The 24,706-nt window shown below is 45.1% G+C and overlaps 1 protein-coding gene across 30 annotated transcripts in view; it reads right to left on the bottom strand.

Moving 5' to 3' along the window:
• Positions 1–24,706, bottom strand: part of LOC112556085 (zinc finger protein 678-like) — a 248,897-nt gene that overhangs the window by 40,724 nt on the left and 183,467 nt on the right. For 26 of the 30 annotated variants that reach the window (XM_025224701.1, XM_025224700.1, XM_025224707.1 and 23 more), the window contains 2 exons: positions 19,786–19,905; positions 12,913–12,957 (listed from right to left, as the gene is read on the bottom strand). In XM_025224701.1, coding sequence (XP_025080486.1) covers positions 12,913–12,957; positions 19,786–19,905 — 165 coding nt within the window. The remainder of the gene's footprint in view (positions 1–12,912; positions 12,958–19,785; positions 19,906–24,706) is intronic. The other 4 variants (XM_025224708.1, XM_025224710.1, XM_025224725.1 and 1 more) reach the window with 1 other exon arrangement.

Here is a 24,706-nt window from a genome sequence, read left to right as displayed (position 1 = left end):
GACTGTTACTGCTAGTATTCCATTGGCTTGGAATCAAGAACTCAAGAAAAGCAAAACACTGTTGTTGGGGGAAGGAGGGGGAAACAGCAACAACGTTTTTAAAAAATAAACATAGCTCACGGTCATGACCCTATTAGAAATAGTGTTGTAATGATGACAGCTAAGGTTTCTGTATTCACAAAAACTTGTGAAAGATGGGTGTGGAGTGCACGGGGTGGTGCTTGCCCGGGGTACAAGATGGACGGAGGAAAAGGGAAGTGGGGAAGGGATGGTGGTGGTCAAGAGCTTCCTTGACTTGGGTGTGAGCAAGGGTGTAGATCTGGCAACTGTTGTCATTAGCAGCACAAAGGGTTTGAATGAGGACTGAGTAGAGGAGGCTGCAGGAGGAGCAGTGGATGTTTCTAAGGGTTAAAGGGGGAGATTGGTGGAGGGTTGGGAGGTTTGGAGGAGGAAGGGATGGGGAAAGGAAAGGTGGGGGTTGGGTGAGAGAGAAGGAGAGAGAGAGAGAGGGGGAGGTCGATAACTCCTGCCTGTGAAAGCCTCCCGAGAGAAGCCACCTGCCGCCTGACTTGAGTCCTCGTGCGCCGCCATGACAAGAGAGCCGCACGCGCTTTCCCGAGACAAGACGATCGATGTTGGAAACGAGTGCGTAGATGACACTGCATTTCACTCTCAGGGGCCCTCCCCGTGTGGCCACGTCCACCTCACGGCCCTTCCGCCTACACGGTTACCGCGCAGCTGGACTGCAGGGTCACGAGCCCTGAAAAAAGCAGCACATGGGTGGACTGCAACGGCCACGACCCCTGCAAAAATATCGCATGATGGACTGGAGAGTAACAAAGAAAGAAAAACAACAACACCACCCATCACCACCACCAAAACAGCGAAAGATGGACTGAAGGGTCACGGCCAATGAAGAAACAAGCGAGGGATGGACCGCGACCTTTTCAAATGCAGAGAAGGGTAGAGTTCACGGTAACACAGTCGCTGGGTAGCGGCGCCTGCACAATACAAGGTGCACCACAGTCCACTCGCCTGAGAATATCAGAAGAATTTTTGTTTGTAAAACAACAGGAGTCAACGGATAGACGCACGAGGATCGGTCAGGTGGCTGGTAAGATGTAGGAGTCGGAAGGTGTGCAAAAAAATGGCCAGGTAGAGCTCTTAAGGAGGGATAAGGACATGGCTGACCAGCAATAAAGTTTTGACCTTTATTTAACATGGGCTTGGATTTTTTTAAAAGCAATATAACATTTAAAAAAATTCTCTAATCCCGAAATAATCAAAAGAAACAGGTTGGGTAACACAAGTTAAGGCGAGAAGGTCAGAAAATCCCGGGATGATGATAACGGGTAACAACTCCTGGCCATAACCGGTCCCTCGGGTGGTCCATCGGCTGTAAATGTGTTTAATACAGAGGAGAGGACTAGGTCGGGAGGGTAGGCTTTTGGAAAACTCCTCCTGGTCGACAGCTGAGATACAATGACAATAACTTCGCTTGTTGTGTACGGACATCGTGGCCACAAACTGCTTTCGCGTTGATCTACACAACTTTAGTTATATCGTGGGTGGTGTGAAGATAATGCTGGCATGTGCACAAGATGGATAGGTTGCAATGTGTATAGGCAGGTATGTATATTGCCTAAACTAAATCGAAATGGGCTTTAAAGGCAAAGAGCGAAAAACAGAGAAAGCAATCCATCTGAATGACACCTCAGAGTGCCAAATAAACAGTCTCTGTGTAGGCGTGCGTGCGAGGAGATTAAAAAAAAAAAAAACAGCGGAGGAGAGAGAGAAAGAATGTGTGTGCGTGTGTGGCATAAAGAAGAAATGATAGATAGATTGCAAATAAAGTAAGCTATAGAATGAATGAAACTTAAAAAAAAAAATGAAACCATTTTATAGTTCATACGCAAAGTCGCACCACGTACAACAACTGGAACTGCCATAAACTGACTTCCAACAATCCATGTTTACAAAACTTCGTACATCATTTATCTAACCGTGATAGGAGCTGGTTTGCGGGATGCTATGCCTGCTCTTGCACGGGCAGCAGCCCGAGGTGACACACCAAAACGCTCCCACAAAAAGAAAGGAAACAAGGAGGAAGAAAAGAGTTGCGATGTGGGCTGGAGGAAGGAGTTGGAAGACACGGTCTGTGGGGATTGGTTACACCGGTTACTAAACACTGCAACACACGGGGCCACAGGCCGTGTGAGCGCCACACCAGACCTGCCAAGACGGAAGCGCCGCCTGGTGCCGACCTTCGGCGGTCAGACCCAGTTGTCGATAGCAACAGATAACATGGAGGTGGGGGTGGCGGCTCTCACATCCTTGACCCCGCCGACCCTTGACCGCCTTGCGTGGAGTGTAATCACCATGACACGGCACCGCGCCGCCCAATACTGCAGGTTGCTAGAGGTGCACGTCGGCGTGCAAGTGCGTGTGTGCACCCTCTCTCTCTCTCACACACACACACTCATACACAAACACACACACTCTCACATACACACTCTCTCACACACATACACTCACATACTCTCACACTTGCTCTCTCACACACTCTCTCTCTCTCACATTTCTACGACAGTTAAAAGTCGCTTTGCATGAGTTTGACAACAATATCATTTAGTGACGTCTATTTGTTTTCCTCTGGGGAAAAAAACCGATTTAATGAACGGCTTTTCTAACTAAAAACGGTTATCGTGTCGATGTACGATTAGGATCGTGGGTGAGAAAACATGTTGACCTGAGAAACAAGAAAATAGAAGTGGATCTGCACAAGGCAGAGACAGTCACACTGAATGTTCACAACGGAAGCTGAAGAAAATGTAAGAGAGAGTAGAATCAGTATCGTACAAAGTTTGTAGATAGTTGTGAAGTTGTTCTCGTTGAACAGGTCACAGGCGAATGAAAGACGGATTGTCTGGACTATAGTCGTGTGTAACAGCTGCTGGATACCAAATGGTTAGTGGACTTGCAATGACCAAGTGAATCCGTAATGGAGATGGAGGTGGCAAACAGGCATAGGGGGAGGGCTCCGTTATATTCTTAGAAAAAAAAATGAGAAACAAGCCGGAAAGCCCGGAGAAGTGTACGTGGATGAAAAGGATGGAGCAAGCTGAGGGGTTGCGAAAAAGGAACAGCGAAGGAAGCAGGATCGGAAACAGAAAATTTCATTTTAATGAAAATGCTGGGACAGCAGAGACTGGTTGTGAAGAGGACAATAGATGGTTTACAAAATGCTTCGAGCATTTGATTCTGCGTATAAGGTGTTGCTGGTAGGCTTCAATAGTTAATAACAGTTACATTCGGGATCTGAACAAACCATCATAAGTAGAGGATGTCTATCACGCGCTTCTGCTTGTGAAATTAGAACTTTGATTTACAGAAATGTTTTAAGCTATGATATGTCTCGTGTATGTGACAGCTGACACTATTCCACAGAAGTCACTGTAAAGTTCGGTAAATACAGAAGCTACTGGTGTGTGGCAACAAAGCTACAAGACATCAAGAGTTCGTGGCTCGTGATGCACACACCCAACCTAGCGGAACTGGGAGAACTGCCACCAGCAGGTATCGACTACAACTGCCGCATGCATGGAGTAGACAATAGTTTATCTCAGTCCTGACCTCTCTACCTTCTTCTCTTTCTGCCACGTGCCAAAGTGGCAAAGCTCGTGACTGATTTACCTGAACAGTTCCACACCTACCAAATGAACAGGACTGAGATAATGGTATAGAAATGTTAAGTACATACTGGGTTGTTTGTTTTTTAATTCAGAAGAAGACATCATAAGAAAGGAAACCGAATATTGACAGCTTCCCTTCGGTTTTTCCAGCTGGTCATTTTACTTCCATATGATTAAAAAAAAATACTTATCTTATACTAACCCCAAGAATATCATAAGGTCAGAATAAAAGAATTCGACTTTCTACAGCTTCTTGTTAGCTTTCATTTTGTTTTAATTTTTCTGTATGTTTGTCGTTTTAGTTGTAGATTTTCCGGACACTTCGCGTTTTGAACCGACTCGCGTCGGGAAATGCCGCTACATAGTGGGTTAAACACTTCAGTGGTTAGTTCAATCTGCTGCTGGGTTAACTCACAAAGCTACCTTTCTACATAAGTTTGTGGATTTTGTCCATGGGTAGATTGTCGATTGCCAACAAAAGGACTCCAAAGGGTTAATCGTTTAACTCTAGAAACATCATGAATTGCAACTCACGCATGTGAAGGGACACGAACATATAAAAAAGAAAACAATAAATAACTGCGCCTATCTTGTAGCAAGCGGACACAGCAGTCGTACGGCTTCATCAGTCTAGCGACGGGGTGATCAAGCACCACCGCCGAGAGCTGACTAGCCAAACCTCCGTCACGCTCCATATAATTACATTTAAAAATAAAAAGACTGAGTGGGGTTGTCGTCAGTGGGGTCTCTCATCGATGCGCAGTAGATGAAGCAGTAAAGATCTGACCAGCAAACTGAAAAGGTGGCCCCAAATCTCACTGCTTGTAAACAGCAACATCAAGGGCCTTAAGCAAAAAGAAGAGGCGCGTCGCATGCTTGCTAAGCCTGCACGAGGCGAGTGAAGGGATCAGCAGGGGCCCGTGACACATTCAAGGGAGTGTGTGAAAACATCGCCATCAGATCTCGCACTCTCACGCGCTTTTTCTCACAGCCTCTCCACAAACCCGGCAAGAACAGGGTAGATACCTAGGAAACGGCAGGGTATTGGGCTCTGGCTTGCTCATAGTCTGCATGTGTGCGCAGAAATGTCGCGTCTTTCACGCGGTGCCGGAAGTGACGTTTAGGAAATATTCAAATTTGGGATCATCCTTTGAAACAACACCTTAAGAATACTTTAGGTGTCAAAACTCCTGATAGTGTTCAGTACTGACGGGACCAGACCCAGATTCACAAAGGTCTGTGACCAGCTCACCATGAGTTAATTGAGCAATCTGCAAACATCGCAGTGGGTTACATACAGACTGTCTTCTGAGGCATGGGTGGGGGGAACTCCTATATTTTCTGGACATGAAAACACGAGCGAATAAAACATCGTTGTACATGGGCATTGCTAACCGGACTTAAGCAAGGAGTATAGATATTAAGACAAACCTTTTTTTCATACAGAAGAATAAAACGACTACATTTATCTTCCCATCTTGACAGGTTTCTCTAAATCTATCAATCAATTACTATGGATTTTCATTTTTAAATTTGGTGATTCAGTTATTTTTGTGAGCAATTAAAATATTGGAACATAATGAGTCAGTTCTACTTTTAAGTCAGTAAATCTTTGAGTCTTTTTAAAGGACAACAAGAGAGCAACATTTTCTCTTTATGATCGCGTTAAGTTTATTTTAGAATAACAATGCCCAAAATGTGAGTATACAATTATGCTTAATTTTCTAGAAATATGCCTTCAAACAGGTGTGATTAAGAGAAAAATATTAACACAATATTTCTTGTACTTCTTTGTCATAAAATACCACCAGAATATGTTTTTTAGGATACTTTGTGTTCTATTTCCTGTTAGTTTCGCTGAGTGCTCCGTTCTCCTTTAAATCTCTTAATTTTTGTAAGTTGTACACATGGATCATTGTTCTTTTCATATGCTATAAATGGCAGAATATAAACATTAGTGGGCAATATTTAATCAGTAGTATCGTAATTTAAATTGAATGATAGATTTTAGAAATACACTTTCCTGGACATTTTGTTTTTAATTGCGTTCTTCGTATTATCGTGCGCCGGATTTTGCTGGCCACTGACAGGGACAACAACCGAGTGGAACCTTATTGTATCTGTGTTCTTGTCCTGCTGGACCTCCGAATCTGACGATGGGGGCTTCAAAGGGGAATTGACACAAAGTAACTATAACAATAGTCTGTTGCTTTTATGGGGGGGGGGGAAAACACTGATTTGTAATATAGCTTTAATGTATGTTAATCATCTTGGATTTTTGAATAATTTGTGGTACTATTGTTTATTTGTTGTTATTTCTCGAGGGCATAGGACCGCAATTTGTGGTACTATATATTATATATTTATTTCTTAAGCTCAAATTATTTTCGGTGATTTCATCTGGTTCAAAAGCCACTGTGGAGTGTGCAGGTGACTGTCTCTCCATGCACTCACACCATCAGAAGAGCAGGCCTCCATCGAAATTAATTAGCGATACGCGATGCGCACGATCACTCCGCGATCCGCTGACAAGTCTCTCTCACGACAGGAAAAAAATTAAACTCCTCCCATATTGCGTGGAATCTTATTTCGAAGTGTTAGAATTAATTTTCTCTCGCTCCCTATCTCTGTCTATCGCTCATTCTGTCTCTGGCTCTCTCGCTCGCTGTCTTTCTCGACTGTCGGTGCGATGGGAGGTCAGAGTGACACACATCTACACTCGTACTGGGAGCTCTTCTCAGGACACGAGACATTCCAACGGGAAGCTGGGATCCGTTCCACTTTAAATCTCATCAACTTTAATCACATTAAAATCTCCTCTCGTAAGAAATTTATAGACCAAAAAAAAAAAAAAAAATTCATGCACGCGCATGCACACATGCACGCACACTCTCCCACACGCCCCTTCTTGCTCCTACCCTCCCACCCCGATTCCCCCCAGTGTTTTGAAGACAAGGGAGGGGTGAGACACAAAGGATGGGCCATCACTGTCAGCAGTTGGCCTGCTGTCACCGTACAAGTTTGACATTTTTTGTTTCCTTGTCGTCACACGGTTTTCTTTCTGGTTTAAGACAATATCTCCCGAGGAAATAAACGAAGAAAAAAGTAGGATACAGATCGGCTTTTTCCCAACTGAATACAGATAATATTTATTTGTTTTTGGGCTCCATCGCCATGTGATTTCACAGCCACCGTGGCTGCCTTAGGCCTGCTCTTTGCGTTCCAGCTGCGGTCGGTCCTGTCTTTGCAGGGGGATGGGCAGGAGAGAAAGAAATGTTGCGATGTTGGGAAACAAACTCTAGCCTTGACAGGACTCTGGCAGCGAATAAAACCATGGAAGTCGACATTAGAACTTGACACTGCTAATGGGACTTAAGATATATTTTTTGTAGTCAAGGAAGACAACAAGTAGTACGAGGGAGAGAACAATGGCGACGCGCCGGTGTCAATCAATGAGGACGGACAGACTCTGACAAGTTCTTGCAGGCAACCTGAGATGCGGAGGCTGGGCTTGCGGGCTTGTCATATTTATTTGCGCAGCAGCCTCCAGTGACAAGGGCTCGGCGTAAGTACAAAGATGAGCTTCACAAGGCAGTGATGCTGATGTGGTCCATGCCCACTGCTGGGTGCAAGAGACGATAGGACAGAGATGCTGCTTCTGTTCACAGCTCATCTTACCGACAAAGATGGTTGAAGGAGAGGGGGATGGCGCAAACAAACAGTTATTCTCGTCATGACAACAATCGATACCTTCATTTAGAAATGTAACCCCAACCTCTTTGGCTAAACCAGAAGTGGGCATGGCCATGTGTTTGCATGTTTAAAGCGGGCAATCCAGTACGTGTGTGTGTGTTGCCTCACATCTTACCGACACATGCATAGGGACTAGGGGGTATCCCTTCCGTCCCTCCCGCTGTCTCTCCTGACCCTCCACGTGTTCTGTGTGGGTCAACCTTTTTTTTTTTTTGCCACATAAGCTGAGTGAGATTTATAAGCTCTTAAATAGACCCATCACGCTTCTTTTCATTTTAAAACCTCTTCAATGTCTTGACGGGTTTTCTTTTTATTCAAAGTATCAAGTATTGTCTTCCTGTTCTTATTATCATCGTCGGCGTCATCATCGCTGTTAATGCCACTTTTTTGGTAAGCATTGACGATTGATTGTATAACTGGAACTGACAGATAAACACTCTATGATAATCAACAACAGATGCCTTGTCTAAACAAGAGATGTGTTTCCATGCGCAATGTTCTCAGCCCCGGCACTTGTTCCGAGCAGAGTTCGTCGAGTCTTGCGGGAGTTGCTTGGACAAATGGACTTGCCTCCCTAAACTTTCATTTGTATCTACCGCGATATTTTTCTTTAGTTCTCGTTTCTTTTTACTTCTTTTCGTTTTTGAGTGTGAAAACGGTGTAATAGGGGAGGCTTAGCTCACGCAGATGAAGAAGGAACATGTAAGAGTGGAAGGGATGGGCTAGGAGACATGAAAAGACAAACAGGGAGAGGGTTTTCGGTGAATTATCTACTGGCCACTCTCAATCACAAATGTCTGCGAGTGTTTGTCCAATCGCAGGCCGCCGTGGTCGTGAAAACCGAGCCCAGGCTGTTTAGACAAGCACCCGCAGCCCCCTACCGACCCCATCTCTCTGATGAATACAGGGGCGGTGGCGTTCGGATTCACATGTCCGATCAAGCAGTTGCATAACTACATTTAAGTAGACACTCTAAACCTACTAACAGACTGGCCAAAGTGTGGTGCGAGTACACAGCTGGCCTTGAGACTACACAAAATAAATATGGTGCAAAGTCCACGAGATCTCATAAGCGAAAAAACAACTAAAACGGTTAAGGGGGTCATTGTGGGTCATGATGAAAGTTATTCCACTGAAGTGTGCGTTTGGCAAGAAATGATAAACGCAGGGCTTATTCACACATCTAGGTTTCAGATAATACGGCTTTATCTCAGAATATTTCAAGGCTGTATATTAGTGCATTTGAACTTAAGAAGGTGAGAGAGAGAGAGAGGGGGGTAAGGGGAGAAGGAGGGAAGAAGAAAGAGAACACCAGAGACCGCTGCATGATATCATGCCTGTATATCATGAATGCCACTATTCCCATCCACCAAACCCTGACTCTTAAAAAAAAATCCGACTTCGTAATCCTATGTTTGCTCAACTGTCGTGGTCCCGGCAGTAAGCCCATGTCTAGCTGCATGTAATGGATGCCGGTGTGCAGCTGCAGTGTCTACATATAATTATACCGGGTATCACGAGGTGAGAGTAAAGCCCAGTCAAGCGTTAAGGGCAAGGCGGCGGAGAGCTACACTTGTAGAGTTAACCAACCGTCACTTGAAAAGCTGCAAGCGTGCATCTGTCGTCACATTTGTCTTCAATGAAGGCATCGCCCAGCTAGCTCCTCCATTTTCTGCTCATCCTCCTCCATTTCTCTCTCTCTCTCTGACATAGCGAGTGAGGACCACGGACATGTATAAGTGGACGTTCTCAGCTGTTAGTCTCGGCGAGCCGAAAGAATGAATGTGACTTAACCGGAAGTTTTATACACACCAGCCTCGTTCTAGTAAATCACTAAAAAAAAAAAATCGTCTGCGATGAGTCCTTTAATACAAGTTCGTGGTGAGGACAAGAATTTCACACTTATATTATGAGTTTGAGTGAGGATTTCAGTTTGACAGGGGGGTAAGTGGGTGAGGAAGTGGGTCAGACGAACTCTTTATTCGTCTTCCCTTCGTTCGTTCCTGGTCCGAGTTGGCGGGTGACAGGGGTTTACACACCTGGGTGCCAGTATGACTGTCACTAACGCAAGGATGATCTGTAGTGGCCCATGTGTCCTCCCCTCCCCTCCCATCGTGACCGATTAAACTTTCTTCAAAGGACACCAGTTTTATCTCCCAACACTATTTGCCGCAGATTAAAATGCTGTACGCACTACTCCGAAACGAAGAGATAGATAAAAACATAAAATTTAAGCAAGGCGCCACAGGTAATTTAACGTTTATTGTCACAAACTCAAAAGTTTAAAAGAATATTTATTTTTCACACATTATTCTTTATTGGTTTGTAATCTTAGGGGACGTTTTAGCATTCTCTTTCTTCCTTTATGTAGCCCTTGATAACTCAAACTGCAGGCGCATGAAGACAATGGCACACAGGTGGGGGTGGGGTAGGGGTTAGCGATGAAAGTGTAGAGGGCTTTTGAACTGATATCTAGGCCCCATCGTGAGAGTCATCAGTGGAAGACTAGAAGTAGAGAAAAGCAAATGGTGCAGGAAACAGATGGATGTTTTCATCTTTATCGTTCTTAGCTACACTCACATGTCGCGAATGCTCTTCGTACGAAAAATGTCCCCTGCCTGTACTAACCTCGCCTACTACGGCCCCTGGTATCTCCTACATTCCATTGGTCTTGCGGCTGACCTTCTAGCCCACAGGATGGGCAAAGGAACTGCTAGGATGATGCCGGCTCGGAAGGACTTTGTAAGGATATGTCGAAGTGATTTGACTCTCGATGCCATGAATTCAAAACATGTTGAGAAATCAAAACAAATACGAACGACAAACGACATCTTGATGTCGAAGGTCGTGGTGACATAAACAAGGCTCTCCAGGTTTCTTCTGCTTTGGGGTATGGGGAAGGTGTAGAATATGGAAATGGCTCGCAGGAAAAAAAAAGGTGAGATTTGTACGGAGATTGTCCTCAAGTGAGCGAAAGGCCTCTAACGAAGATATCGAACGACACATCAAAAGATAGAGGGAGGGAAAGATTGAGAGAGGTGGGGCGAGTGGCCTACCACTCCGATTTTCTAGCAATCACGGTAGTAGGGTTGTTTTTTTTCTTCCTTGTAACCAGGACAGCGCCTGTGGAGGTGGAGGGGTGGCGGAGGAGAGAGTGCAGGCCCAAACAGCAGGCAAATCTGATGAGTTGCCCGGTGGAAGTGGCCAGTAAGATTAGCAAAAGGGTTAAAATCGATTTCCGCGCTTTCGCTAGTCAGCGACACGAGGAGGAGGATGTGAAACGCTAGCTAGCAACTGCTAAACCAAACTGTCTCTTCCCATCCTGCCATCCCCCGCACCCACACACACACACTCCCCGACCTCCCAGTCTTAGGCTTTACACTTTCTTAGACCTGAACAGGGTTTCTTTTGGCTGCAGGCTTGTTTTGTATTAACAATGGCTGTTGGGGATTATGAACTTTTTTTGGGGGGAGGAGGGGAAAGAGGAGTGTGCTTATGCATGTATCTCATATCTTGTCATTCTGCAAACTCTCCCCCATTCCTCCTCTGCAAATCCACTGCAAACAAGTTGCAACAACACCACACACACACACACACTGAATGGGGAGGCCCTTAGGTAGAATGAAGTAACAATACCCGTATCGACGTCAAAAATAACATAAAGAAGAAGTAAACACGGATAGCAGAAGTCTTCTCGAAACAAGACAAGATCAGCTTCCAAAAGGTAGCTCCGACCTGGGTCTTCCCCTCCCCGTGGCTGGGTCGGTGTGCCCCCTGCTGTCATCTGATCGCGGACTTCTTTCTCGACAGTTAATCCCACAAATCCTCGCAGCTTTGGGCGCCACGGACCCGTTGCCGAGGCCGGGTGCATCTGTTGTTGACGCCCGCCAAAACGTGGCAAGCGTCTGCGATGGAGGTTACGGGGGAAAACAAGGCGGAGGAGGCTATCCCTCTCCAGACTTCCTGGAGACAAAGGGGCCGACTGAGCGTGTGAAGGAAAGGAGACACGGTGTCTTAATCCAGCATCTTACAATCCACTTCTGTCGGCTTAGCCACCCCATGTTAAGTTTCGCCAAACTTACCCACAAGAACCGCCCCCGTGTCAGGCCACAAAGCCGCTAATAATGTGTGTGAATATTACCTTGTGTACACGTTGTTATCATATTGTATACAACATTTCGTGCTAAGGCCAATTCGTAACAGATACAGCAGTTACATTCATTCCTAAAAATGTTTGGGGAAATCCGAAGTTTTGGGGTATTAAAAATTTTATTTTACTGAATTCCTAGCTAATTAATTTAGTGATTTACCAAATTCCATCAGATTTTCTCCTAAAATCCAGAATTTTTCCCTTCTTTTCGTGCAGTTCGTGCAGTTCTCTCGACTCAGGTGTCAATAAACATTATACGGGTAAATTGTGCGGAGCCAGACGACAGAATAACATCCAAAGAGTTCCTGCTGGTTCACATACTTTCTGATAATGCTGAGGTACTTCTTCTTTCTAAAAATTTTGCCAACGTGTACAAAGCCTGTACAAACGTTTGCTATAGCGTTGACTTGCTCACGCACGCACAAGAGCGCATGCGCACACACACACACACACTTTTGAGATGAGTTGTTAAAAAAGCTTTCCTACTTTAACCCACTTTATCACCATGCTGAAATGTGGAACTGTCGGGATCGAGCGGTGAGAAACTCTGGAATCGAACACAGATTGTACAGTTTGAAACGGACGTTTTCGTTAAAAACAAAAGGAAGAGACGACTCAGGTCGGGCGGAGGGGAGCCGGCAGAGAGGCAGAAGGCGCTTTACTCAGACAAGTTGGTAGATGCATCTTTCTGAACTATCCCAGCACTATTACCCAGCCTTTGATGTCGGCTTTCTCAGGTGTCTGGCTGCCTTGCGAGAGCGCGCTGACCTTTGACACAAGCAACTGTCAGCACTGCTCACCTATCACTCACGTGCATGCAGGAGGACGTGGCGGACTGGCAGCCGCGTGCACAGCCATAACGCTCGTGCTGCAGGTAGGACACTCTCTTCTTACCTGTTGCCTTGGCGGTGCATTCATGCACATGCATTAATAGTGTGGTCAACGACACTGCCAACCTTAGCCTATGAAATGTAGTCATAGCTAGCTCCATGCAATGTTTACTTATCAACACTGAATAGCCTGATAAGATGACGCAGACTGACATAATATGAACATAATAATGAAGGAGTGAAAAGAGTAAACAAAAGACGTTTAAAATAGAAAGTGTGAGGCCATCTCACACCTGTATTAATGCTCTCTGTCAGCTACAACAATGGCTCTTTAACAATAAATAACTTTTTTAAGACAGATGCAGTTGCGATGGAGAATAGCAAGAAGCAGAAGGAAAATAAACAAAAAGAACAGGAGAGTCAGATATATAGATGCATACATGCAACAAACTCATTCTCTCAAAGTACAGAGACAGGAAGCACCTACCTTCACCTGATGAAGGCCTGTAGAAGGTTGATCTCGGGTCCAGTCCTAAAAACAAAAAAAAAATAAAATAAACATCAGTTGTGATATCATTATCTTTATCTGTATAAAGGGATCGGGCATTGGGCCATACAGCTCGACCTACTTGTTTGTATCCGGCATGATAACATCACCTGATGCAAACAAGCATCTGAAGTTCTATCATGTACCTGAGGTAAATGTTTGATCAACTCTTTTAAACTAAGTTACTAACACAACAGCTGAGAGTGCAAACGGCAAAACTACAACAAAAAAGGAAAAAAAAATCGCGTGAAGAGTTTTTCCCCCATGTAACTCTTATCTCGGATGATGCTCTGTGTCCGAAAGATCGCCCAAGGAAGGAGAATTTGCATACGATTTTTATGAAACTTTAGAAAGGAAAAGGATGCTCCGGTTTTTCTTGCCAACTCGGATCTTAAGATTCCATGTCTGTGGCAGATTACCATGCAGAACAAGGCAGAAGTGTACTCTGGCATTACATGCAACAACACTCACAAGAATTATGTATTTCAGAGTGAAGACACAACTTCTCATAAAGATTTCACGAGCTGACGAAGAAATGAAGCAAACACAAATATGTTATGTAGCATGATACACTGCATGCCGCAAACAAAACAACAAAACAAAACAAACATAAATCGCATAGCTCAATATCTTCTGATTATACAAAGTCCACCTGCTGCTGACATGCACATAAAACTAGTCACATTCTCTGCTTGGATAGTTCCCCTGCGATCCGTCAAAGGTGAGGTCGATAGCAACGACATCCTTCTTCACTATTGTTTTACCAGGTGGAAAATCCTATAGCCTCATATACATCTAATATCGAAATTAACATATCCTTTACACAACTGCAGCAAGCGATAGTAGTGTTATTACTTGTATCTAATATCCCAGGGCACGTGACAGTCAGCTAGTGTCTCCTCTTCCTCCCGACATGATACGAGCTGCTGGAAGAACTTGACAAGCGTGAAAACTTGCATGACTGAGTTTTTATTCATGTTTGCAAAGCGGCGAGTGGAGAAAGAATAAAAATATAATGTCTGAAATATTCTGACCAAGAGCTAAGGAATAATACAGTGTTAAAACGTATATTCACCCTATTTATGAGTAGCTTTCTACTGCAGATTCCTCTACATTTGGTGGCAAACCATGGCGAGGGTTTTGTGACTTCGCCATCTCGGACCATCTACGACCAAATATTTCATGTGTTGCTCGGGCCTCAGCAGACGAACCAACATCAAAGTTAGGCTGATGGCGACCTGCTGGTGTCAGAACTGAGAGCGAATGTAGTGGAAGAAAGATATGGAGGAGAGCTGAAGGAGCTGGACAAAGCAGGCGCCATTATCACCGAGGTTCCGAGGGTAGGGTAAACTGAGGACACAATGTATAGCATGCATAATTCTGCATGCATTACATCGTCGATACATTTCCCATAACAGGGCGGTGCTAGAAAGGCCTTCCTATTATGCCAAGAGTGCGGGGGTTGAGTAAAATCAATTCCCACATTGTGTCTTCCAGCCAGGACCGCCAAGAAAAGGGGGATGGTGGAGGTATGATCGCATTATCAACTTTTGCCTTGCTACCTCCATCTTTCTCGTGCCTACCCTCACAGTCCGGCACTGCTCGTCCGTTCACTCTCCAAACCACCCGTCCACACCCAACCCCTCAGCAGCCCGACCTCACCTCCCCGCCTGCAAACCTGCAGGGGTTATCGAGGGGCGCGTCACTCGGGATGATGAAGGACGCCTCTACAAGAGGTCAATGGTTCAAGTTTTAATGATTTCACTGAAATTCAATTTGCACGAAAAGATTTTCTTCATCTAACCCCAACCGTTCAGCGCTTGAAAAAGCAGGAATGGACTCATTTCCTATGTTTCCACCGCATCCGAGAAAGTAAAAAAAAAAAAAAAAAAAAAAAATCAAATAAAAACAGTTAATAACGAGAAGTACTCGAGGCAAATAGCACTTTTTTTCGCCCTCTCAATCTTAACTTCATTGCAAGGATACGAAGGCGGCACGAGGAGTTTCATATGATAAAACAACAATTTTGGAAAGAGGCTCGCCGAGAAGCCGATCAAATCATAATGCGATTCTGGCTGCGAAGCTGGACACAGCGCTTCTTACAGCGGCAAGTGCAGCGCAGGATGGCTGATTGTCGCACCCACTAACTCGCTCGCACGGGAGGTCACCCTGACACAAGGGAGGTGACAACTGCCAGCAAATTCCTCCGTTAACTAACAACCAAGCTTAGGCTATGATTCCTTGTTTTTGTTGTTGGTTTTTTGTTTTTCTAATTTATCCCTTTCTAGTCAGGACTGGCGCAAACAATTTATGCGTCGGGGCTTCCGCTTGACACCGAGTTAACTTGCTCAATTTCTACTCAGGCTTAAGCTAATTCGTTTTGAGTTTAAACTCCGGCCAATTCCGTTTAGACTTATCCGTCGGTGGAGAGGGCGTCCATTTTCTACCGATGAAAACTGCGAGGTGATCGCTAGGTGTTCACGATCAGGGGACAAGTAAGTTTGTGAGGTCTTTCTCGGAACAAGATAGGTGACTGTGAGAAACGAGGTGTCGGAAAGGACGACAGCAGAATTGTGCAACAAGTAGAAGGAGGGTTAGCCTTAGACACAGCGTGTTCTCCTGGTATACGCAATATTTCTAGGTGACCACGTGTTGTACTAAGCCTGATTGTTCAGGTATGCTCTGCTATATGGCAACAATGACACGTGGCGTGCACGGACGAGTGTGTGTGTCCGTACGACTTGTTCGCCTTCTAAATGCTATAGACACCTTAAAGCATCGACAGGTATTCTTAATGATCACTCGGTTCAGTTCGGTTTGGTCGCTAAAATATCGCAGACTGAGAAACCAGGGGTGGGTTGCAAGCAGCGTCTAACAAGAAACAAAAACAAAGTTTTACCGGTCTCATGTCCAAGTCGACTTTGCTAAGTTGGGTCTGAACAGTCAATGGCTGTTTGATACTGGTAACTTGAGACATTTTTAAGATCTCGCATGCTTACCAACTTAATCCAAAGGTAAGCTCAGCCCTGGTCCCGCAAGGAAAGTGAATAGCGGTAAGGAGACTAATCAGAAGGGTTAAGGATCGAATATTGCGCTCTTTGACATTGTCTTCAAGATGTTTTTTGATTCGCAACTACAGTACTATCCTCAAGACTCTCAGGGTAGGTACTGAAAAGCTGGGATATAGCTTGAGGCAAAGCAACACAGGAAAAAAAATGAGAATCGAAAGTCTCCTGCCAAAGAGAACAAGGGTAGATAGAAAAATGAAATGTCACTAACAGAAAATGAAGCAAAAATAACTACCAAGCAGCAACCGTAAAACACAAACAACAAACAAAAAGTAAAAATAAAAGTTAATGGTCACAAATGTAAAGGTATGTCAGATTGTGTGGAAACGGGAAAGTGGTAAACGTGCAGGTACAATGACTGCAAGATCGATGGTGCACTAGCGGTTAGTTGTCTGCCAGATTCTAGCCACGTGAGTCATCTGCCACACAGCGGCCTGCTGGCACTGTGGCCGAGCTCCGGGGATCAAGGCTGGACGCTTCAGGCCGCCAGAACTCAACACCCAGCGCTGGCTTCTCGCACAATGGCGTCAGCAACGAGATGAATCGTCTTCCGGACTGGACCCTGATCCCAACTGCCACGCGGCGTCCTTGTCTATTAACTTCCATTCACGCTCACAACCCCAGAATGTCAACACCCATCCAACTATTTCCTGACTCGTTTGTCACATGTTCTGTGGGCCTTGCCCTGTCCGACAGCTTTTGTCAAGCTGAGAAACACATAGGCCTGTTGACGCCAGGTCTCCGCCGGTAAAAATCCTGGCACCCACTGTGTGTCCACACCTGACCGTGAAGAGAATCCTGCTCGTCAAACCTCGTAAGATGTAGCTGTTCTTCCAAATAACATACCTGGACTGAACAGCCAGACTACGTAGGCTCCATCCGGAAAGAAACCAGGACATTACTCAGAACATGTGCCAAGTTTTATCGTCCTTCCCCCACCAACGTCTTGTCACGTGACGCAAACGTCCTCCGACTGAGAAAACATATGTGACTACCGCGTTGTTCTCAAAACTACCCAGTCTACATTGTGTGCGGATGCTACAGGTCACGAGCACTGAACGTCCGAGTAACAGATTACTTTTTATTTCGAGTAGACATAGACACATTTTCGATCTTGCAACTTTCCCCTGAAAATGTCATACTTAACAACATTCATTGTACACATAGGAACAAAAAGCAAGCAAAGACAAAGAAAGCGTGTTTCATAATAAAGTATTTCGTCTCTAAATGATTATATCCCCAGTTTAGTCTACATAATTGACAAAATACACACAAGGTATCTGCAAAAGCAAACGCTGGAGTGACCTGTGACCCATGCGTGCACAGCGCCATCACCCAGCGCGCCCAACTAACTGGCGTTTGATTGCCGAGATCCGACATTGCCTTTTACTTTTCTTCTCAACCACTGGACAGACCGCAGTATATATTCTGTTTGCAGGAGTGACCTCTCCCCCTCAGAAAAAATCAGGAATACGACCAACCAGGGCTAGCTTGCCAAAGAGAGTTGCCTCGCTTTGCCGTGGTGGCGCCATGTTGAATGAGGTGGACGGTAGGAGGTGATGCCGAGTTTAGGAATACCGAGAGGATCGTGTCAAAACGTTTAGTTTTAAATAATCCAGCGTTCGTCACATTGTTCAAGTGCGCCTAACTGAATCTTGTGGACAGTTGGTAAAAACGAATGAAGACCATTTCCTGTAAGGAATGTAGGACTTTGCATGAGCCGACGAAGCGAAGTGTGTGTTGGAGGAGTGGGGTGGGAACTAATTCGTACCAACAAGCAGTCGAACCACAGTTCCACGTATCACAGCTCCATCTAGAGCACAAACGAAGCCACGATTACAAGATAGGGCATCCTGACCCACTAAATGTTGCAAGACCGCAGCAAATCACCAAGAAATCATTCCTGACCAATGGCTCGAGAATGACACTGATGTCATCATAAGGACATTTTCAGATCGAAACTGGTAAACATGACGGCACTTTCCCCGCGACAGGTGCAGCTGCACTACCGCGATGACCTGCGCAGAATGACACTGGAGGAAAGGGGGAGAAGAGCGAGGAGGGGGTGAAAAAGTCAATGGATTACCACTTTCAACATTCCCTTGGCCCTAGGGGATCACGGGAGGCTACGGAGAGGCAAAACAACCCTTTCTTTTTTGTCAATCGATCACAGCGCCCGTTGCCCATTCTCCCTGCCTGCAGGGCCACGACTGCATTGCGGGCTGGCGCTGGATATCTATCAAGTCTACACTAGGAGGAAATCTCTGGCGACAGCAGTGTCAATTAACTGGCAGGCGGCGATGGAAACAGCTCTGTGCTGCTGATCCCTCAGTTAAGGCTATCAATGATGGTGTCGCTTCAACACGTCACCCGAGTGCTTACGGAGGGCATACAAGGCGCTAGTGAAGTCGGAGCGGAGAGCCTCCCAGCAAGAATACGCCTGGGTGCGAGAAGAGCTTTATCTCAAGTGTCGGCGAAACTGGGAAACCCTTCATCGAGAACACAATGTGCATACAACTCACTAAACAAAAAAAGAATGGGGTCAGGTGGAAAGGGATGGGGGTGAGGAAGAGAAAAGGGTTTTAGTAAACGTGGAACCTGCAGCTGGAGGTCCTGCCTCCCAACACTTCAGTAACCCGATGCACAGTGGTGCTAGCTAGATGCTAACACCCACGTCAGCTAAACTGCTAGTTTACACTTTAGCCGACTGCGTTAGTACAGGCTGTTGGATGCTAATGCCTAGCAGCAAGCTAAACTGCTAAAGGACCAGTGAGGCGCACAGTTTTTTTTTTTAAATAATTGGGTTAATCGCAAAAATACTATTTCCCCAAATCTGGATGAATAGACCTCTTCTATTGTTTCCAATAGCAGTGAGCACGCATGCATGTTAGTCAACGAGACACAGAGCTGCGTGCGCATGGTGGGCATATGCTTCACGAAGAGCACAGAAGTTCTGGACAGTGCTCACACACTCTCCGTAGAACCCAAGCTTGATGGAGTTAGGTTACAGCACACAACTACACTACTAAACCAGAAGCAAAGCACTGGAAGAGGTGGATGCTTTGTGAGCATGACACTAGCAGCACATCTGCCCCAACAAATGCGTTTTGTGGATGTCTTTAAAGGTATACTCTAACCCCCCAGTGCAACAGTCTACATCCAACAATAACGATAGTAGAAGTGAAGACTATGAGATATAAAGCGTTTGTGAGCTGATGGTGTGCTTTGATGAGTTTAGTGCCAGATAGAAAATGAGCGAGACAACAAGAGAGACAGGTGCATGGAGAGGGAGGAACTAAAGGCACATCCAGGTGAGATAGACGCACGGACAATGAGGGTGCGACAGAAACATTTTAACAGGTAAAGACAGACACTGAGAACAAGTGAAGAAACAGAGGAAGAAGGAAGAGTGGAAAGAGAGGAGGAAGAGAATAAGACAAAAAAGAAAACAATAATCATTTTCAGAGCTTCCAATTCCTCCTGCCGACTTGTGATTCACAATTCCTTCAACACGGTTTCACAGTATACACAAAGCCTCACGAAACTCGAAAATACACAAAAGCGGTAAGAACCCACACAAAACCACGCTTTTACAAACAAACAAACAAACAAACAAACAAACAAACAAACAAACAAAGCCAATCAGCATCCCAACAAATGTTAAGCCCTCACCTTTGGCAGTTGGACAAAGACACAAAAAGTTGCAGACCACTTGAATATTGAGACAAAAAGTTGCAGAACTTGCCTTCAAGCCTACTGGCCGCTGAGTGGAGAAGAAAGTTGGGGAACGATGAGCGAGAATCGGGCGGCTTAAAACCGGACGGGCCCCGCGCTTGTGGCTCAGTGGTCGAAGAGAACAGGTCACCTGAGAGTAAGGAAAACTACACTGAAATTCTGGAAAGGCGATGAGGCGGACAGGTATGATAAGACTGAGAAACCACTCGCTCTTGGCTCGGAGCAAGGGCTCACTGCCTCGGATGAAATGATATGTTAGCACATTTAAGAACAGACCGTGAAACATGATGACAAAAGAGACCGTTAAACACAGCGAGGAAAGGGGTGGGATGGAGGAATAAGCTGGGTACACGTCAGTGGCTCTGTGAGAAATCCCATCACCTCAGGTCTGCTATAAAGAATCGAAGAAAACAGTGGGAAATGTGAGAAGGAGACTTTGAAGATGAGGTGAAAATTGAAATCCGTTACAAAAAAATACAGATGGTGGGGGAAAGCGGGAAAGTCGCTGCACAAAGTGACCGACAACAAAGACAGCGGCACGGTGGCCAGGTTCACACAGCGGACGAGGCAGGTGTCTCTAGTGTCTTCAAAAAAAAAAAAAAAAGTCTCTTCAAAGGTTTTGATCAAACACCCCAATAACTACGTGCACGCAATTTGTGTATGACCTGGCAACACAGCTCGAGAGGACACTAAGACAAGCGAGCTAGATATATATATGGAGGAGGTCGAGGTGCAAGACAGGGTAACCGTGTTTGCAGACGGATAACAACAGATAACAACACAGGCAGTTTGGTTATAAATGCAGGGTTTTTGTTGTAACATGATCATACTAAAGGATGCAGTACATTTCGCGAAGTAGGGTCAGTGTTTGAACACGACAGGTGTTGACGGGGCGACAACAAGGTAGGCAAGCGGGTCATCCCACTCCCTCTCTCTCATCTCTACACGTACAGAGCCACTCAATTGCTTTATATATATCTGAACAGCGCTAGGTGCCGCCACATGCTCGGGACTTTTTTTTTTTTTTTTTTTGCCCTGGCGAAAAATTGGCCGCCGGCGGCGCACGTACAGGCACGGGGCCCTCTGATGGTGACTACACTGAGTACAGCACGTGTCAAATGCCAATTAGGCGTTCACCTGTCGTTCACCTGCTAACAGGTTGACTACGGGATGTCTCCTTGCACTTCCTTTTCACGGGAAACAAAGGCAATAAATTCAGCATCAACAATCAATAGTTTGGATACGCCCTGTTGGGGAGGCACACGATCAGCCGCCATCCTGAACCTATTTCCACGCGTTGGCGAGTGAGTTACTGGCAGGGGATAAGTATGACCCAAACTTACACAGAGAGAGAGAGAGACAGAGAAATAGTAAAAAGATGGAGTGGTACTCAGAAAGGAAAATCTGTACTTCAGTTTGAAACGGGTAACAGCCTGACCACACTAACACAGAGGCATGACCATTCCTAATACATGTTTAAACGCTACAGTAGCGCCACCTATCCACACTGTAAATACTATTAAATACTATTTTCCTCAGCAATATACGGCAAGAACTTTTGGATGGCAAGTGGAATCAGCACTTGTTTCCACTTTCTATGAAGATATCTGCTCAGTGCCAGTGCAGTTCCAACACCTCCATCAAGCGGAGGACAACGCACAAAACAGACAACACGCTAAAGTACTCTTAACATCCTTGAAAAATGAAATGTAAACGCTTGGCGAGGACTAAACACCAGTGCCAGCAAATGAAAGGCCACTTTGTACCTGTATTCGGGAACAAAAGCATCGTCAAAGCGGCTCTCGTCAGGACCATGGGAATGCAATAAGACAAATGCTGGAGGAGGATGCGATCTACTAAAAACCAATAGTGACGGATTACGGCCACAACATCCGAAATGAGTTTCGTACCCCCGGAGCCATCAATTGTAATCCACAAGAGGCTTCAGCTACCCCGCTTGGGAAACGCTATGGATGCAGAAGATCTCGGTCTCTCTCACCCTCTCTCTCACACACACGCACGCACGCACACACGCACGCCCATCACCCAACGTGCTGACGTCAAAGCCACTATTCTTATTTAACACTCTAAGCCATTAATATCGTTGGCCCTTCTGCTAATGTTTCTCTCGCACTCTCCACTCTTTGTCTCCACCTTTTTAAATCGACTAATTCATCTCGCCAGCACGCGCGTGGGTACAAACGCTTACCCCTCCACCCTCTTTCTCTCTTACTACTCCCCCTCCACACACACGCAAACACGTGCGCGCGCGCGTTTTCTAGGTTATTTGAGAAATAGTGCCATGCCATCAAGGCGAGAAGCCCAACCACGCATTTCTGGGAAGCTCGACCCTCCCATCTCGCCCCCCAGTACCTGATGAAGCAGCAGCCACTGGTTTCACAACGTGCCGCCCCATCGCAAGGCCGCGAGCCGATTCCGCTTCAATTTTCGCAGTATATCTGCGGCCCTATTTTTAGGCCAGTGCCTCCTAATTACTTTCCAATATCGCCGTTCTGCGAAGGCGCCCGACAAGAAAAGAAAACAAAGCGGCAGTGGGACAAGAGGTGAAAAGGCTAATCCCCTAACACAACTCGTAATGAAGGCAACTCTTGCCCCCGCAGTGGCAAAGGCTGAAGTTTTGTGTCCACGACAAGGCAACCTTTCGCTGGCGTCCTCGACACTGGTGTGACCCCCGCCAGCCAAGGTGGGTCGCCAGAAGGTGTGGCCTGGAATCACCAGCATGACCGACTGGCCTACAATGACATGACGATGATGATCCGGCACGCGATCTCTCCAAAGGTCGCAGAAATGGCTCAGTTCCGTCTTCACCAGCAGGTCTAGCTGTTTCTATGGAGTTAAAAGCCCCAAAGCCAGGGTAATTTGTCCTGAGTCTCGTGGCTAGGTCACAGTGTACTTAGAATTCATTGCCTATTACATTTGGCTCTCCAGGCCACAGAGCTGAAATCTGATTTTTCCCCTTCCATTGCCGCTTCTTCCTTTGCTCAATTTTTTTATACACTTCCTCTCTTCTTCCTGATACATTTATTTTTCTTTTTGCCTGAGCTTTTTCAAGATAATTTTTTCCCCTCACATTTCACAGGAAGACGAGGGGGAGCAATGCCATATATACACGCTTGCATAAACGCCGGAATGTACAACAGTGCGAAGAAAATGGGATTTTTTGTTGGGTTTTTTTTTTTTTTGTTTTTGTTTTGTTTTGTTTTTGTTTGTTTGTTTTTTGTTTTTGGTTGGAGGACAAGATTTATTGTGTTTCCTTTTTATGAAGGGGAAAATATGGTCGAGCAGAGGGAAGTTTTGTTTAAAACAAGTAATGACTTTCATGACGATGACAAAACAAAAACTGCAGGTACTCAGTCAACAAAGAATAAAAAGGTATCATCAATTCATCATCGTTTTGAAATCCAGGGAAATCTAAGATAGTTTTCTGCCCATCTGGGCACCAGGCCATGGGGTGTGGCCTCTATCGTCACGAATGGACGAGGCTCATTGAGACTACTAAGACTGTAATAGTCCAACTCATACCTACAGTTTACTGGACGGAGGCTGTTGAAAACGACTTTCAAATGATGTTTTCTGTGCAGAATGTTACCAAAATGGCTAACCCCAAGAACATGTTTCCTCCTACATTTGCGATTATTTATAACCATCCATTTCCAACTCACGAAAAAGCGCAGTTTACGGGCATAAATGTCTGTGTAACAGAAAGTGATTTCCGTGTTGAAGAAGCGGAGCTTACTACATTACATCGACGTCCGAATGTTGGCTGTGTGCCTACCGCTCTATCTCCATCGCGAACAGCAATGAGATTTACTAACAAACACTTCCGCTTCTCCAAACGCTGCTTGCTGGTCCAGCAACATTGCAGGAGGCAAGCGCCATCATTCTGCAAAATAAACTACGCAGTTGTCAGTTGTTGCCTCCTGCTGCTTCTCACCCTCCTCAAGAAAGCACAATAACGGAAAAGGCTTCAGTTTGACCGTGTTATTGTTGTTGCTGATGTTGTCGTTATTATTATTATTATTTGCATATGTTGCTGCTGCGGATGGATTTACTGTTGTTGTGGATGCTGTTGTCATTGTTATTAATGATGTTACTTACTCAAGAAACCCCAATATGTAAAACTTCGTGTCGGAAAAGGCTTCAGTTTCACCGTGTTGTTATTATTATCGTTATTATTATCGTTTATTATTATTATATGCATATATTGCTGTTGCTGATGTTTTTACTGTTCTTGATGTTGTTGTTGTGGATGCTGCTGTCATTGTTATTAATGATGTTACTGTTATTTTAGCTGATGCTATTCTTGTTGATATTGTTACTGAGTAGGAAAACAGATATGCTATTAGCGAGAGGCTCATATCTAAAGTTGCAGACATTTTTAATATGCTCCTTTCCTCTCCAGTCACTGGCTTTGCGGTGGCTTATTATCGTATTTGGCTTGAGTAGCATGCTTTTATTTTCAACTCATTTACAAATGTGAAGAGACAGAAAGGATGAGTCAGATTTTATGAGGGCACCTACAGACAAACTGTGGTGTATATCTGCTCCGACAGACAGGCCGGCAAAAGTCCGACAGAGAAAAACACCTTTGATGAGTTTATAGCAGTATATGATAACATCCCCTATTCCAAAAATGTATATAATAAGTGCTGTAGGTTAGTGTTTCCTTTAGCAAATCATTGTGACTGCTCGTGCTGTAATGAAAAACGCTAACGGTTGTTTACAGTCGTAAAAACAAACAAAGCTTCAGGCGTTTGATGAGGATTATTGCACGCTTTACAAACACTAAAATAAACACTTGGCTGCAATCAATCTAGGCGCGTGGAGGTTGTTTTTTTTTTTAACATCAGGATGCAATATGAGACAACTACACATGCAGAACGGTCATGAACTGCTTAAGATAAAGCATG

The sequence above is a fragment of the Pomacea canaliculata genome, linkage group LG2, assembly GCF_003073045.1.
Source record: "Pomacea canaliculata isolate SZHN2017 linkage group LG2, ASM307304v1, whole genome shotgun sequence".
NCBI lineage: Eukaryota > Metazoa > Mollusca > Gastropoda > Architaenioglossa > Ampullariidae > Pomacea > Pomacea canaliculata.
Note: the sequence above shows the minus strand (reverse complement) of the source record. Positions and strands in the feature narration are given on the sequence as shown.